The 17,984-nt window shown below is 45.7% G+C and overlaps 1 protein-coding gene across 4 annotated transcripts in view; it reads right to left on the bottom strand.

Annotated features, from left to right (window-relative positions):
- The window catches only part of PPFIA1 (PTPRF interacting protein alpha 1), a 114,471-nt gene that overhangs the window by 33,632 nt on the left and 62,855 nt on the right, over positions 1-17,984 (bottom strand). For all 4 annotated transcript variants that reach the window (XM_074997451.1, XM_074997452.1, XM_074997453.1 and 1 more), the window contains exons 17-19: positions 14,053-14,204; positions 8,241-8,413; positions 7,022-7,115 (exon numbers count right to left, since the gene is read on the bottom strand). In XM_074997451.1, coding sequence (XP_074853552.1) covers positions 7,022-7,115; positions 8,241-8,413; positions 14,053-14,204 — 419 coding nt within the window. The remainder of the gene's footprint in view (positions 1-7,021; positions 7,116-8,240; positions 8,414-14,052; positions 14,205-17,984) is intronic.

Here is a 17,984-nt window from a genome sequence, read left to right as displayed (position 1 = left end):
CGTCCAGGAGGTGTAGGCGCACCTCTTTGTTAGAGTTATGAGGCTTTGGATAAACAAGGGTAAACAATAGGTTCGTTAGTATGAAACTCAGAAAGAAACTTTAGGAACAAAGGCTGGATGCAGCCGTATGGTTACCGCCTCCTTGGAAAAACAGCGCAGGGCGGTGTTGCCATAACTGCCTCAAGCTCGCTCACCCTGCGAGCTGACGTGATTGCGAGAAGAAAGGTCGTCTTCATCATAAGGAGGCGGAGGGAAACCGTGGCCAAAGGCTCAAACGGTGGTCCCCTTTTCGCATTAAGCACCAGGTCCGAGTTCCACAGAGGTGGAAGCGGTTTCTGAGGGGGGTATAGGCTTACCAGCCCTTTGAAGAACCTGGTAACCATGGGATGGGCGAACACCGTGTGCCCTTCCTCTTCGTGTCTGAACACCAAAATGGCGGCCAGGTGGACCTGAAAAGAGGATAGCGAGAGTCCTCCTCTCTTGAGGTCCAGTAAATACTCTAATATCACAGCCATAGGAACCGAAAGGGGGCTAGCTGTTTGGTAGAACACCATGCCGTAAAGCGAGTCCATTTCTGCTTGAAGGTCTTCCTGGTGGAAGTCCTCCTGCTACTTTCTAGGACTTGCTGCACTTCCTCTGTACATGTGCTCTCTAGGGAGCTGAGCCATGGATTAACCACGTTTGTAGTCGCAGGCTTTGGGGGTGCGGATGCACTATGGACCCCTGGGCTTGCGTGAGCAGATCCCGCGCCACCGGGGGGGACCTCGGTGGCCGGTCCGACATGCGCAGGAATAGGGGGAACCATTGCTGTCGATCCCACGTTGGGACTATCGGGATCATTCAGGTTCCTTCCCTCCTGGCTTTCTGCAAGACTTTGTGGATGAGCACTGTGGGAGGGAAAGCGTAAAGCAGGGGGCCCGTCCATGAGATCGCGAAGGCATCCCTCAGGGACCCCCGTCCCAGTCCTGCCCTGGAGCAGAATCGTGGGCACTTTTTGTTGTGCTGAGTAGCAAACAGGGTCTATCTGGGGAAAAACCCCATGCGTGGAAAAATCGGTTGCAGCAGATCGGGACGGATCTGCCACTCGTGCGTGAGTGAGAAACGCCTGCTCAGCTGGTCTGCCTTCACATTGCGAGCGCCTGGTAAGTACGAGGCTTTCAAGGTTACATTGTTGGCGATGCAGCAGTTCCACAACCGGACTGCTTCTACACATAAGGCACGGGACCGAGCTCCTCCTTGCCGATTTATATAAAACATGGTGGAGGTATCGTCTGTACTGATCCCGACGACCTTGCCTTTCAGTTGGTCTCGAAAGTGTCTGCAGGCGTTGAACACTGCTTTGAGCTCCAGTATATTTGTGTGCAGTGACTGCTCCATAGAGGACCACAGCCCTTGCGTCACCTCTTCGCCCATGTGTGCTCCCCACCCTATGAGGGGGGCATCTGTAGTAAGAAAAACCAATACGTGTGGTTGGTGGAAGGGTACCCTTGTTAGCAGGTTCTCTGGGTTTACCCACCATTGCAGGGATTTGCGCACCTCCGTTGTGGGCGACGCCATCCTGTGAACAGTGTGTGCTGCCGGTTTGTATACGCTCGCCAGCCAATGCTGCATGCTGCGCATGTGTAACCTGGCGTTCTGTTCTACGAAACGTTGCTGCTGCCATGTGGCCCAGCGGCTGTAAGCACGTCAGAACCGGCACCATAGGGCTGAAGGTGAAGCCTTGCGCGAGGGAGCCGATGGCCCGAAAGCGAGTCTCTGGTAGATACGCCCTCGCTGTAATAGAATTTATGCGTGCCCCTACGAACTCTATGTCCTGTGTGGGGTCTGTCTTTGATTTTGTCAGATTGATAAGCAGGCCGAGCGAAGAGAACGTGCCTGCTGTGACACATATTATGCGTAGTACCTCCTCCTTTGAGGCCCCTTTGAGTAGGCAGTCATTCAGATACTGGAATATAAATACCCTCTGTCTGTGCAGGTAGGCTGACACCACTGCCAAGGTCTTGGTGAAGACTCTGGGGGCTGAGGAGAGCCCAAACGGTAGGACCTTGTAAGTCGAGGGCTGCGAACCAATCTCCATCGTCTAGTGCCGTAAGGATGGAGGCGTTTGTGATCATCCGAAAACGTTGCTTGCGCAGGTACCGGTGAGGCCTCGAAAATCTAAGATGGACCTCCCCGTGAGGAAGTACCTCAAGTAGAACCCTCTCCCTTGCAGTTGCTCCGGCACTCTTTCCACTGCCCCTACGAGCATGAGATGGTCTACCTCCTGCTTGAGCCTCGCTACATGGGAGGTCTCCTGGAGGTGGGGCCCCGGGTGGAGGTCATGGCGGTGGGAGCAACTGGGAGGGGATGGCGTACCCCGTGGCTATGATCTCCAGCACCCATGTGTCTGTGGTGATCCTTTGCCACTGGTTATAAAATGGTCGGATGATGGCCTTGAGCACTGGTTTCGTGCCCTCTGGAAGCGAGTCCATGAGGGAGGTCAACCTAATGTGGTTGTTGAAATTATGGTTCGCTAGATGCGCTGCGTAATTTGCCATTGGCAACAGTAGCGTGGAGGAGGAGTAGACCTTTCTGCCCAACAGCTCTAGCTTTTTGGCATGTTTGTTTATTCCCCCACGTTGCGACGACTCCGCCACCAAAGAATTTGGTTGTGGGTGGCTGAGCAGGAACTCCATGCCCTTCGTGGGCACGAAGTATTTTTTTTTTTTTTTTTTCGCTCTTTTGTGGACAGGCGGAATAGTCGCAGGAGTCTGCCATATCATAGTGGCAGGCTCCAAGATTGCGTCATCAGCGGTATTGCTATTTTGGAGGAGGCCGGAGGTCTCAGATTTTTGAGGAGCTTATGGTGTTGCTCTTGCACCTTTGCTGTCTGGAAGCCTTGCGTGAAGGCCACCCTCGTAAAACAGCTCTTGGAACTGTTTGAGATCGTCCGGAGGATGGACGCCCCCCGGGGCCGTAGCCTCATCCGGGGAGGAAAGCGAGGAACCGCTGGGGTACGTCTTTCTGGACCCTTCCGGTTCCTGCTGATGATGGTACACCCTCTCACTAGAGGTGTGCGAGGAAAAATCTCGGGGTTCCATAACCAGTCCCCCCTGAGATGCTTAAGTCTCTGTCCCCGGTCACAATTGCCCTCGGGGGTACGAGATCGTTCGTAGGGATCTTTCCCTAGTAGATTGCCGATGGTGTCTATGCCCTGCGTGGTAGGGGCGACCACGGCAGTATAAGCACTGGTCTTGGGAAGGTGACCTAGACCACTCCCTTGGTGCATACCCTTTGCGTCTGGGGGAGGGAGACCGTCGAGACCCTGGAGAGAGCGACTTTGCCTAATAGTCCAGCGGTTCAAATCCCAGGAAGGGTGGAGGTGGTCCCAGCCAGGGTGAGGCTGGTTGCAGAAATGGAGAAGGGGGCTCCGGGTAGGCCAAGGGGGGGGGGACCCCTGCCTTCTAGTTGGAGTCTGCAACATAGCGGAGGGCTGTGAGAAAGCAACTACACAGCCCTGTGCGGAGAGGGGCTGCAATGCCTCCTCTTGTGTGCAGTCTTCCCCCTCCCTTGAGGAGGTAACTCCGCCCCTGACATACAGGGGATCCCGGCCCCGTCCGCACCGAGCTCGGCACACTCGAAGTCGGTGCCGCATGTGCGGTGTCCTTCGGTGCCGGCAGGCTGCGTGCCTGCGCGCTCTGCACCGCCGGTTTTCCGGGGGTCGGTGGTACCGGCGCTTGTTTAGCCGCCGCCCTGCCTGCGGTGCGGGGCGGCTGGCTGATTATCGAAGGGTGAGCCGCTTGCACGTGGCTCTCCGTGCCGCCGCCGATCAGCTGTTGCTGCGGCTGGGGGCTGCTCGCTCCTCCCGTCCCGCTCGTTGTTGCTGCCGGCAGGGATCGGGCTGGGGGGCATACAGGGCATTCCGGCGTCCGCACCGAGCTCGGCACGCTCAAGGGCGGTGCCGCTGCCTGCGGTGCCGCTGGTACCAGCGCTTGTTTAGCCACCGCCCTGCCTGCGGTGCGGGGCGGCTGGCTGATTATCGGAGGCTGAGCTGCTTCCACGTGGCTCTCCGTGCCGCCGCCGATCAGCTGTTGCTGCGGCTGGGGGCTGCTCGCTCCTCCCGTCCCGCTCGCTGTTGCTGCCGGCAGGGATCGGGCTGGGGAGCATACAGGGGATTCCGGCCCCGTCCGCACCGAGCTCGGCACGCTCGAGGGCGATGCCGCACGTGCGGTGTCCTCCGGTGCCGGCAGGCTGCGTGCCTGCGCGCTCTGCACCGCCGGTTCCCCGGGGGTCGGTGCCGCTGCCTGCGGTGCTGCCAGTACCGGCGTTTGCTTAGCCGCCGCCCTGCCTGCGGTGCGGGGCGGCTGGCTGAGTATTGGAGGCTGAGCCGCTTCTACGTGGCTCTCCGTGCCGCCGCCGATCAGCTGTTGCTGCGGCTGGGGGCTGCTTGCTCCTCCCGTCCCGCTCGCTGTTGCTGCCGGCAGGGATCGGGCTGGAGATACTTTCCTCCGTTTCTGCGCTGATGGAGTGAGGGAGGCAGCTTTCCTTTTAAGGGCCCCGGAGGGTCCCTCCTGCTGCGGCCGCTCCGGCGCTTCTGGCTGGAGGGCCTTATCAAGAAGCAGCATTCTTTTTTTTTTTTTTTTTTTTTTTTAAAGCCTGAAGAGGACATTGTTGGTGAGTCTTTGTGTTTTTAAGTGGGTACTTAGCACCTTCTTTGTGCCGTTTTCCCGTCCGATGGCCTGCCTTAGCAGGAGGGCTGATAGCCCTAGCTCCTGGCCTCCGGCGCTTGTTACTGGGACTGGCTGAGCTGTCCCTCTCCTAGCTTGTTCGTTGTTGTTTTTTTTTTTTTTTACAAAATAACAACCGGCTAGCTTATAGTAGCCTAAGTGCCTGAAAAAACTTTAAGAAAAAAACAGATAAAGCCGTTGAATACACTACTTGGCCTTAGCCTAGTTGGATTCCGTCTGCAGCCGACGGCGGTTAAAAGGAACTGGCGGGGACCGGATCGCGCACATGGCCGGGAGCGCGCGGGGGAGCGGCGCGCACCGGCGCATGCGCGGTCCGGCAGAAACTGCTTGGAAGATCCGATCTGCGGCGCCGGGCGAGCCCGACACCTAATGTGGAGCACCCACGGGGACACTCGAAGAAGAAGTAACAAAACAAGGCTATATCTACACTAGAAGCATCTGTCGATGGAAGTTCTGTCGACAGGGAAATCTTGACAGACCCTGTCAACAGACTGCATCTACACACATCTTGCTCTGCCAAAAGAGAACTGCCAGGCTCCACTGCCCTCTGGTGCCAGAAAGTGGAATGGCGGTCATGCAAAGAGGGTTGCCCAGCAAACGGAAGCTTTCTCTGTCCACAGAAGTGTCTAACTGCACTGCTGTCGACAATACTCTGTCAACAGAGAGTTATGCCTTAAAATTTTTGAGGGATAATACTGTTGAGGCAAATGCATAGTTCCGTCAAGAATCTGTCGACGGAATGTTCTAGGTGTGTAGGTGCTCCCTGAGTTATGTCGACAGAAGTTCCCTTCTGTCGGTAAAACTCTCTAGTGCAGACCCAGCCGAAATGAGTAACAGCCAATAAGCTAAACATATATTCCTGTAATGGAAACAAAATTTTGAAATGCAGCAGAGGAACAAAAGCACATAATTACTTTGCTTTGAATATTAATGTGCTTCACCTGTAAGAAAGAACTAGCTTTTGATTTGTCGGAAGCTAGACACAATTGAGCGTGAATATTTTACTAGTTCTGATTTTTGCAAAATATGAATTTTAGTGACACTGAGAGGTATCCAAGTCCAGAATAACTAGGAGCCCTATGGCACCCTAAAGACTAACAGGTTTATTCAGACATAAGCTTTTACAGGGAAAAAACCCACTTCATCAGATGATGTCAGATGATACAAGTATTTGTAATGAAGTATATGATAACCAGTAGCCTGCTAAACAGAGTTAAGTGGGAAGGACCCAATAAAATCAGAATCCTGCCTACCTATTCCAGTTGTCAGTAGCATTCTATTCTGCCAGTTAAATAGCAAGTCATAGATTACTATGATTAAATATTTCATAGACTTCTGCACTCATGCATTAACTACCTCAAAAACTGGCAAAACATTACTGAGGTTCGAAACAGAATACTTAAAAGAGTGCGTGTACACCCCAAACTCATGTAACTTCTAGCTCAAGGCAATATAGCCATATCAGCTGTCAATGCCCTAAAATCAGAAGTTTAGCCATGTAAGCAGTGGGATGGACTTGCTGACCCAATACATACCTAGTGTCTCAGCTGGGCTCCAGGCAACCACTCTTCTCATTTCCATTTTTAGCATGCTACTCAAAGACAGATAGCATGGATACGTCTCCTTAAACTGGAAAATATACACCCATCTCAAAGGGTACATATGCCTGAAGCCTGGCGGATAAGTGTTCAGCAAATCAAAGCACCAAAAGAATTCTGGGGCAAAATGTGCCACAAATTGCAAAAATGAATTGTTTTAAACTACCCAAAGGCATGAGAGGAGACAAGAGGAAAGAAAACACAAACTAAATTTAGTGAGAAGACAAAATTAACAGCAGCTGTTATTCAGAAGGGAACTGTTTAATAATGGGTTATTTAAAAGATCTAGCTGTTGGACACACTGGACATCACAAGGCTCCAAGAAAGGACACTTCCACTGTGTGGCTCTCACTTCACAACCAAAGGTACTTATTGGACTCTTACCTGCAATTTACACAAGGAACAAACCTCAAGAGCAGGAATCTAAATGACCATCACTTTTACAAGACTCTTTCAACAAGCCAATTTTTCACTTTTTTCCCCCTGAAGTTCTTATTTTTTACAGTAGCAATTTTAGTGCTAAACACTATCACATCAGGTTTGGCAAGACTGACTCATTTTAACACATTATATTGGAAATGTGTGTAAAAAAAAGTCAGAGACATATTCAGGCTCGATACTTCACTGAGCCTAGTAATTGTGAATTTTTCCTTCAAACACAGAAAATATGTCTCCTAAATTACATAATAAACTTACTTTTTTTGTAGTTTTCTATTTTTTTCTGCCTGTCCCCCAAGTTTGCCAAGTCCTAAGCCATCTTGAGATGAAGTGTCTGTTTCACCCAAGCCAACTACAAGGAATTAAAAAAGGTACTTAGTAACTTTTTCTTTATTTTACCTCAAATTTACTGGTATAAACCAGCATAACTGTCACGCTATTGTGCAAAGTAATTGGTAATGATAGTGATCAGCTGTAATTGTCCAACAATGTTTCGATGGGTAACTCATTTTATTGATGAAATATGATAAGAAATTAAAAAGGTAGCTTTTAAAAGAGTTACACTAAAGCAGTGTTTCTTAAACTTTTTCAGACTACAAACCACCAAATAGTACTTTCACATGGAACACCTATGAAAATTTTATTCAAAACAAATTGTTGTCAGACTAAAAAAACAAACATACACAGCAAAAACAAAATTAATTCATTTAGTCAAATATCCACAAGGAAGTAATAACATTGTATCTGATTTTAATAACAGAAAATATAGACCATCAGTGTGTGAGATCAAAAGTTTGACACTCACAGCACACCTGCATGTTGTTTACAGAACACCAGTGTTCCATGGGACACAGTTTAAGAAACACTGCACTGAAGCATGTAGATCTTGAATAGGAGGCATGAACAAGCACTTCAGACTACGGCAGACCCTCGAGTTAAGCGGGGGTCACGTTCTTGCAACCCCACGTAACTTGAATTTTTGTGCAAGTCAGGGGTGGGTGGGGGAGAGGAGAGACAAGGAATCAGACTGCAGCCTGGTTCCTGGCTCTCCTGGCCTTGCAGGAGTTAGGAAACAGACCAGGTTCCTCCAGTGGCACGGTTGGGGAACGACAGAGGGAAGGAGCTTTTAGCGTGCCTACCTGGCCGCAGAGGCAGGCAGCTAGACACGCTAAAAGTCATCTTCCACTGGTGGGGCTGTTAGGTTGACAGCCACACCGCTGGGGAAAGAAAGGCCAAAAGGGGCCACAGAGAAGCTTCAGTTTGCACTTAACTCACCTTAAAGTGAGTTACATGCAACTTGAAGCTGTGTATTTTGAGGGTTTAACTGTATATTTATTCTCTCCCCCCTATATGTGTGATGCATCTAGACTCTAAAATAAGCATTACTTAGAAAAACACATTAAAATTTATACTACACTACTCATTCTTTCCTTCCTTTTATACTATTGATAACACCTTGATCAGAAAATGAACCAACCTTGGCCCAATGACTCTTTGCTGATTTGTCCAGGTCGACCCTTTTCTTTCTTACCAAACAAGCGACCTATTGAGGATTTGATCCCCTTCTTTTTAGGAGCTTTGTGAAGGGAATCCTGGCTACTATTACTACTACTGGGATTGCTTGCTTGCCCATCTTGAGAACCTGTAGAACTGCAGAGAAAAAAAATTTCTTTTAAGCAAAATGCACAGAAAATAACCACTAGTTTCAGCATACTGCATTTTTACGGCAATTTGAGGTTTTGGTGAAAGCTAAGACTGTCAAGCTACACCAACAAATTAATTTCCAGTTTTTAAACATTCCTCATTGCAAAAGATGTTTAAAACATCAACAGAATGCATCAAAAGATTAAACTGAGCATAAACAAAAACACTAGTACTCCCTTTCTTAAGGTATCTTATTAGAGTGAATAACCTATGGAAAGCCATTGCACGTTATATGTATATCTTTTATTACAGTCCACTAGAAAGGATGTTCTCATGATCATAGGTTGAATTAAAGTCACACATCTTGAAATGAGTTGCATAATAAATGAGAATTTCAGCTCCCTTTCACATACTTTTCTTCTTTATAATATGCATTTTACATAAAGTGATTTAAAAAGGCAAACACCAGTACCTGGAACCTTCCCCAGATAAAACCCACTGCCAGTAATTAATGTGTTAATGGGACTCTTTACACAATTACCTTTAGCAAATCAACTGACTTTTTCATTTCCTTTGACTTTTCAGTTTTTTAAAAAAAATTCTGAAAGCATAAATGACCTGAATCACAACTTTGTATTCCATCAGCTTACAAAAATAGTTACCTACCTCTTGCAACTTCTTCTTTGAGATGTGTCTCTCATATCCATTCCAAATGCACATGCGTGCAAGCCGCATTCATGGTCATCAGAAGGTTTTCCCCCCCTACCAGCACCTGTTGGCTCCACTGTCGAGCTCCACTGACTGATGCTATTAGGGTGCTGTATATAGGCCACTGCCAACAAGCCATCTGCTTGGTTCCTTCTCTCTGGAATACTCTTGACAAAGTCTTGAAAAGGATATGAGCAATACGTCTTGAAGAACAGTTATGATAGGTAGGAGAGTGGGTTGTTTTGAGTGATTGCTCATGTCAATTCCAAGTTGGTGACTCCCAAGCAGTTAACTGGTGATGCAGTCAGAAATAAGAGAGATACAGATTGAGCACCACTTTACCAAAAGCAACATTGTCCCTGGCCTGCAAGGTAATGGCATAATAAGATGTAAATGTGTGCCACCCAGCAGATAGCCTGATGGGAACATGAGTCAGGATTGCAGCAGACGATGCTTGTGTTCACATGGCATGCGCTGTTAAGGAAGGAGCTGGGATGCTGGCAAGATCATATCAGGTCCTAACGCAAGCTGTGATCCAAGAGAAATCCTCTGGGAGGAGACAGGCAGACTTTACATTCTGTTTGTGATAGCAGTGAACAGCTGAATGTGGTTGAGCATTCTATACAGAAAGCAAGAGTACATCTAACATCCAGGGACAGGAGCGACCTTTGGTTCTTTGTGGATCTGAGTAAAAGACTGGCAGGTAAAAGTCATGGTTGGCATAAATGAAACCACCTTAGGCAGGAATGCTTGGTGTGGTTGAAGCTGCACATTGTCCTTACAAAAGATCGTGTAAGATGACTATGATGTCAGGGCCCTAAGCTCTGATACCCTTCTGGCTGATGTGACTGCAACCAGAAACCTAGCTTCCAGGAAGATACAGGAGGGAATCCTGAGCAGGACTTAGTGGATGAGTGACAAAGGTAAGAATGCATACAGCAGGTGAACCCTCCACAGAATAAGGAAAGTATCTGTCATTGATCCACAGCTGTGATTTAGGAAGAAACAGAACTTCTGGCACTTCCAGTTCTGGCACACTGCAAAATGGGGAGACTCCCACCTTTGCAAAATTTAGGCAGTAACATCCAGGCAAAGGGACCATTTCTGACAACAGTAGGATCTGCTGTGTTGGTTAGCCAACTTGTTCTGTGCCCCAGGCGGATAAAAGGCGTCCAAGTCTCATGAGTGACGCAGAAGTCCCATAGCTTGAGGGCTTCACAACATAGGGGAGAGGAGCAAATACCACTTTATATGTTTTATTGAAACATTGCTAACTGTGTTGTCTGTTAGAACTGAAGTACACCTACCCTGAAGATTGGTGCAGGCAAAACATACTGCACATAGCTCCTTGACATTGATGTGCAGTGCAATCTCTGTCTGTGACCAAAGTGTTCTGAGGTTTTCTTGCCCAGCACGCCAGCCCATCATCAACCTGTCTGTGACCAGAGGGAGTGTCAGCTGTGATATGGAAAAGGACACCTGCAGAGACTGTATGTGGGTTGAGCCACCACTGAAGGAGGTGGGAACTGGAGACATAAATGACCACTCTAACTGATCTCAATTTGGCTTGTAGACATGGACCTCACTGACTTTGGGAATGGCTGGCCCAAGTCTGGCATGCTGTACTACATATCTACAGATTGACATGGAACTGAGTAGCTTCATACAGTTTTGGACTGTCATGATGAGGAAGGCTAAAAGATCTCTGATAATGGCACTCAGTGAGAAACCAAGATTATGGAAGAAACCTCTGGCCTGGATCAAATCAAATTGAGGTGTTATGAACTCTATCCTGAGTGGGGATGACAGCTGACTTTGCCACATTCAGGATCAGACCAACTCTGAGGAAAGTGCCATGCACCTGTCTCACATGGTCATGCACTTGGGTCCAAGACCTGCCCCTGGACTACCGCTCATCCAGGCAGGGGGACTCCTGTACATGCTTTCTCCATAGGAAGGCTGCCACAATAGCCATGCAGTTTGTGAATACACAGGTGGCCACCGACAGGCTGAAGGGGACGACTATGAACTGAAGAACTCTCCTTGGCATGAGATTGAGGCAATGTGAAAATACACAGCCTTCAAATCAAGGATGCAATACTGGTCACACAGATCCAGCAAAGGTATGATAGAGGTTAGGGAGACCATATGAAATCTCAACCTCTTAACGAACAGATAGATGTTGCTCCCATCTATAAAATGCTGGAGCCCACCTGTGTCCTGGGGATTAGGAAATAACAGGAGTAAAACCCCCTGCCTCAACTCCAGAGGGAACCTCCTCTATTATTCCTACCTGCAGGAGCAATTGCACTTCCTGTGTTAGGAGCTGCTAATGAGAAGGGTCCCTCAGAGAGAAGGGAGGGTCAGAGGAGAATTGAAGGGAATATCCCAGTCCCACCATGCTTAAGACCTAGATATTTGAAGTGATTTCTGTTCAAACACAGTAGAAATCATATTAATGGTTTTCGAACACAGGAGGTCTTTTGATTAGCTCTAGTGCGTTACCTCCAGCTGCAACTTCAAAAAATCTTTTTACGGCTGGAGACTGACTCATTGATGCCTAGCCCTGACTGTTGGAAGAGCAGTCTTCTCCTGTTTCTACAATTGCCCATTATAGTCCTGCCTGTGCTGGGAAGGAAAGTACCACGGCAGAGTCTGTGGCTCTAAAGAGCTTTTTTTGTGGGGTCAGTGTATGAAGTCCCAGAGATTTTAAGATTGCTCTCATGTCCTTTTAGCTGTGCAGCCTGGAATCAGTTTGGTCAGTGAAAAGTTCACAGCTCTCTAAGGGCAAGTCTTGTATCATACGCTCCACTTCTGGAGTGAGTGAGGCCACAGACTTGCAGCCAGGACCTTCTGTGCCCCACAATACCTATGGACATTAAGCAGGTTGCAGAGACTTCACACTCTTAACACAGCCTGAAAGAGGTTCTGGCACTGATGTTTCCCACTTCTAAAAGAGTTGTGAATTCAAACCAAGAGTCAACAGGGAGGAGCTCTTTAAACTTGACCAAGGAGGCCCAAGAATTAATAGCTAAGCACCACTTGTTGGTTTGAAATTCTAAAACAGTGGTGTCCAATTTAAATGTATCCAAATCACCACATCCCCCTACCCAAGCCAAGTGTTGCCCCCCCACACAAGCTAGCCTCCTCTCCCCAACAGCCAGATTACTCATTTGGCATGAGCCAACATTGCCGCAGCTGAAGCGGCTCCGTGGCTGGAGCCCACCAGGTCCCGAGGAGCCCCTTGCCTCTGCCACCACACGCTTGTCCCGCCGTGTGGTGGGGTACACGCCTGCAACGGATGGAAGAGCACAGTTCCCCATATTGCACTACCTCTGTTTGCCACATGTGGTGAATGGGAAGTGTATTGGATACCACGGTTCTAAATCCCTCACAGAATAGCTCTTATGGCCAAAGAGGTCCAGCTTTTTTGCATCTTTTGATTTAGGGGTGAGACCCTGCTGCACCTACCTCTCCTTCATGATATTAGCATCTACAACCAAAGTACCCAGCTGTGGATTTGTAAACAAATACTTATCGCCCACTGAGGGCATAAAGTATCCTCCCCTCCACTCCTCTTGCTGTGGGAGGAAGAGAGACAGGGATTTGCCAGTGTCTTTGAGGTGCCGGAAATTTTTATCGTACTAATGCCATCCTAAAATGTTCTTCTAGGGCAAAGACACTGACCATGGGGTCAATTTTTTCTGCTATCTCCTCAGCTTGAAATCCATTTCTGAACTATCCTCCCGAGTAACTCTTGGTGAGCCCTATTGTCCAGGGCTGGTAAGGACATGGATGAGCCTGCTACCACTTCATCCTATGTACTGATAGACATCACTGGTACAGCATGGTAGACTTGCCTTCTGATGATGCCAGTGCTCTAGAGGCCCCTAGATCCAGCTGATGTGAAGGCCTGCAGAGGGACTGTAGGGCCGTCAGCTCAATGAGGTCTCCAGCTGCTTCAAAACCACTGGGGACCAAAGTGGGCGAGAGGCATGTCCAATTCCCTCTTGTAGCTTTCCCGTGCCAGGGAGCTGAAACATATTGTACTCAACAGCTCTGCTTGTGGTGCCAGAGTTGACAGTGTAGGCTGCTCTTGAAGCACCATGGAGTATCCCAACATAGGATACACTGACATTAGTCTTATCAACTCTGGTGGCAGATGAGCTCTCTCCAGTTGATTCTGCCTCTTATGAGGCACTGTATAATGAGCACAGCACCAAGATGTTGCTGTGTCAATTGCCAAAGGGGAGTGACAGTGCTGGAAGTCTGAACACAGAATCCTTCAGCAGTGCCAAACAGTTCCACATGAAGGACAGTGCGCTTTGCACCAATGAGATCAGTTTTGGTGCCAGACTCAGCTGCACTGAGGGTGAAGCCTTGACACGTAAGGCGTTTTAGCCTGAAACTCCCCCCGCCACCTTTTTTTTTTTTTTAAACTGTGAAAACTCCTACAAATTTTACACTTCTGTTTGGTGTGCTTCCTACAAACACTTAAGGAAGATCCGTGAGGGTCTCCTGCTGGCATAGGTTTCTGGCAAGAAGCATGGGGTTTGAAGAAAAGAAAACTTCAGATTAAAGTCTATATCATTAAACCAACACTTCTGGAAAACAGGTTTGCACAAAGAGTAGCTTACAAGAATACTGGGAAATCGGATGCCTGGGCAAGAGAAAGAAGCTTCAGCAAATGTCACTGGCATGAAGAAGGAACTGAGTGAGCAGGGGGGTCGGTTAGGCAGTGCCCTATATACAGCAGCCTAACAGCACTACTCCAGGGGAGCTCTAGAGCCAACCCAATGGGTGCTGCTAGAGGAAAATCCTTCTACATGCACGCACACAGCATGCACATGCTTACTTGTAGTCGACAAGAAGACTCTGAACCTTAGATACATTATCCAAATATTAACCTCGTATTTTCTGTCATCTTGCTCGCTTACTTTCTTATGTCCCTGATGTCTTCATGGCTCACTGTATGCAAGGCTCCTTTATGAACTCTGTCCAAATGCAGAGATCGAGGCGAAGATGGAGGCGATATCTCACATTTTATTGTAGTCTTGTCATCTCGTGTGTCTTCTCCAGAAGCTGGAGACTAAGAGAAAAAAGAATGAAAACTTTAGGGTTTAGTTTCTAGCATGAATCCTACAATAATATTACACAAAGAATTGAAAGAAAATATATTTAAATTACTTTTTCACTTGATAGCAATAAGGTTCTCCTAGTTTTAATTCTGGGGCCATCATTTCTATGCCTTCAGTACCTCTGAACTTCCTCTTACATTTGTATACAGCTTTGTTGAAATTTATATTTTTTTGCTGGAAGTACACAGTTAAAGCAAGTACACATTCCCTTTAAAAAAATACCTAACGCAACATATATTAATAGTACAAGATATATATAGACAACCCTTATTTCTTTACATGAAGCTGACAAGACAGAAGGCCAAGTAAAGCACTGCCCCAAAAAGGAGAAACTGGAAGAGCTTTAAATAAGAAGTTCTAGTAGATGTCATTGGTTTAAGAGGATTACCACATTTAATCACAGATTTTTGAAATAAGGAATCCACCTTCAAGTGTGGTGAGGATCAGAAACCCCCGATGAAGCTGTGGCAGGCTCATCCATGTCCTTGTCAGCCACAAGCAATAGGTCCCACCAAGAGTTACTCAGGAGAGTAGCTCAGAACTTGGGCTTTCAAGCCAGCAAGGTGGCAGAAGAAATTGACCATAAGGTTGATATTCTTGCCCCGAAAGGCCTTCTGGGATTAACACTGGCACTGATGAAAACAATGTCAATATTTAGAGTCTTCCTGCAGTGTGGTACTGACCAGAAATTCAAACTAATTTAAGTGTGCGGTGGTAATCTTTAAAATTCAATGCAGTCTACGTTTACAAAGACAGAGGGATAGCTACTGCAAAAAAACAAACACGTATTTCAAGTTAAATTACCAGTTGAACCCCTCTACTTCAGCACCCATGGGACCTGATGAGTAGATGCCAAATGCAAGAAACTGACAAACCACATGATGTCACAATATTGTCCAGCTGCATCGCCAACATTTCCATTGTTTTAGTGGGCTCTTAGAAGACATTTGAGGTAAATTACAGCTAAATAACAGCACAGAACACTGAGAGCCAAGACTTCTGGCTGGAAAAAAAATTTATGGGACAGTGGGAAACTTGGCCAAACCCACAATAAGTGGTCATCTGGCTAACTAAAATCATGCCAGATTACAGATGTTGCCAGACAAGAGAGTTGGGGATCAGAGAGGTTCAACTTGGCTTTTGTTAAAGCAGATCATCTTGCTCTTAATTTCTTCATTCCCAACATCATTTCAAATAATTAATTTAATGTTACTTTAATAGCAGAGATTAAATGTGAATATGAAATATTTTGCAACTATTAATGAGATGCTTTGAATATCTTACATAATGTTTAACAATAAACACTTTATGACCATGACAGAGCAAAAAAAATATCACTAAGTGGCTAAAGAGTTTACCTTTCTACAGTGTTTCCTTAAATCACTAGGCTGACAGATGCATGCGAAGGAAAGAAATTAAGAGAAGCCAGATTTATTGCAAACTCTGTAGCACAAACTCAAAGCATTAGCACAAACACAAACATATTAAGGAGAAAATAACATAGAAGACCATATATGGAAGAAAGCTGAGATGCTCTCTAACTACAAAATATTCAACTACCATTCAACTGAAAATCAAGGTTTCTAATGGAAACACTGTGGGTACTTGAATAGTTATTTTAGGGGATAATATTTCACCCATACTTACCAGGCATAATTTAAAAAAAGGAAACAGAAAAAAATATTCTTAGCAGGAAAACAAGTAAATTAAGTTTTGTTTTGATATTTTTTTCAATAAGAGGAATACTTGGACAAGGACTCTCCCTGGATCACATAGCTGAAGGAACTCAAGGCAAAGACTGATGATATATTGACTGACTTAAGAGGCTACGAATTTTAAAAACTTTTTGTTCTGAAATTTGAATCTTGTCCCCTTTTCTTCCACTTTAAATAAGCAGTAACAGAGAGAAATCTATGCTAGTCTATATACTATCAAAATAAAGAAGCAGTCCAATAGCACTTTAAAAAGACTAACAAAATAATTTATTAGGTGATGAGCTTTCGTGGGACAGACCCACTTCTTCAGATTATAGCCATACCAGAACAGACTCAATATTTAAGGCACAGAGAACCAAAAATAGTAATCAGGGTTGACAAATCAGAAAAATATTATCAAGGTGAGCAAATCAGAGAGCAGAGGTGTGGGGCGGGGGGTGAAGAGTGGCTCTTTTGCATACTTGGCTTAATCAAATTCTTGACACCCCCTACCACCCCGTCCCTCTCCTCTCTGATTTGCTCACCTTAATAATATTTTTTTGATTCGTCAACCTTGAGTACTATTTTTGGTTCTCTGTGCCTTAAATATTGAGTCTGTTCTGGTATGGCTATGATCTGAAGAAGTGGGTTTGTCCCATGAAAGCTCTACACCTAATAAATTATTCTGTCAGTCTTTAAAGTGCTACTGGACTGCTTTTTGGTTTTAAATAAGCAGATGCATTACAGTATTAAGCCTGAAAAGTCCAGAATGCTGGTAGCAGTTGTGTGATGTAACTTTTTAAACACATTTATATGCCCAGTCTATCACCACTACTTTTTCTCCCCACCACCCTCACCAAAATCTATTGAATCTCACCTCTTAGACATTCCCAACCTTTAACAGTATGCAGAGCAAAAGATCAAAGATTGTTCATTAACTGTAGTTGTACGTAAAGCATAAATCACATCAGACTGATACTGCTATAAAATTGCATTCGTATCTCTTAGGAAATAGACTTACACTGTACAGAGCTAAATATTTAAAAAAGGACTAGTAGGCAAAATACTTTGAGGTATCAAGAATTCCATACAATTTGTATTACAAATGAAGAATGTATAAAATGATAAGGTGAATTAGGGAATGTGGTCCAAAAATAACTGTCCAGTTAGTGGCACATGTATTAGCAAGTAATTCAAAACTGGTTAAATATTTTACAGCATAAATATATTCGAACAGTATGTATGCGGGGGGGTGGGGTACAACTTTCTAGTCTCCAGGGTAGGATAGAAAATTACTGGAATTATTTTTATTCAGAAAAATGAAAACAAATACTAAAAATGAAGAATGGCACCATGATGCAATAAAAATGATAATCTGCAACATACAGAGTATACTTGTTGAAATATTGGACAAGGCTGGCCATGGCCAAATCTAAGGTGGTTGACTGACATTACTTAACTGGTCAATAGACTGGCTTGCTAAATCTACTGGGATTGCAAAAATGTATGTTTTGCAATAGGTTTCATGTTGGCTATGTGTGGTAAATATATAAAGACTTGCTCCATTATATATAAAAATATTTCTGTTTTGACCATCAGTGTTACGCTATTCTGTATCAGAGTATGCAAATCAAATCATAGTAAAGACTTAAGTCTATTCTCTGAGACTTCCAGCATTAGAAAATAAAGCAGATAACCCTGAAAGATGATGTGTCAAACAGAAAATATACATGGGCTCAGTGTTTAAATATACATGTAAATATCACCCAAAGGAAATCATCCATTCCTTGTAAAGAAAATTTTAACCATTATAGGAAAAGGTGAAACAAAGGAAAAAATATACTCAAATATTAACCACACCCAAATAATGTGGGGATGATTAAAATAAAGGGCCCCGATGCAAAAAAAATGAACAGTGGGGAAAAAATACAGACTGTCAGCTATTTTTTGTTAAAGAAAGCTATGAGCTTTTAATTCAGCAGTTGAAAGGCAAATTAAAATAGCACCAACACTGAATTTCTAGAGCCACAATTAAAA

Source organism: Carettochelys insculpta, chromosome 6 (assembly GCF_033958435.1).
Source record: "Carettochelys insculpta isolate YL-2023 chromosome 6, ASM3395843v1, whole genome shotgun sequence".
Lineage (NCBI taxonomy): Eukaryota > Metazoa > Chordata > Testudines > Carettochelyidae > Carettochelys > Carettochelys insculpta.
This window is presented reverse-complemented; position numbering and strand designations above follow the sequence as displayed.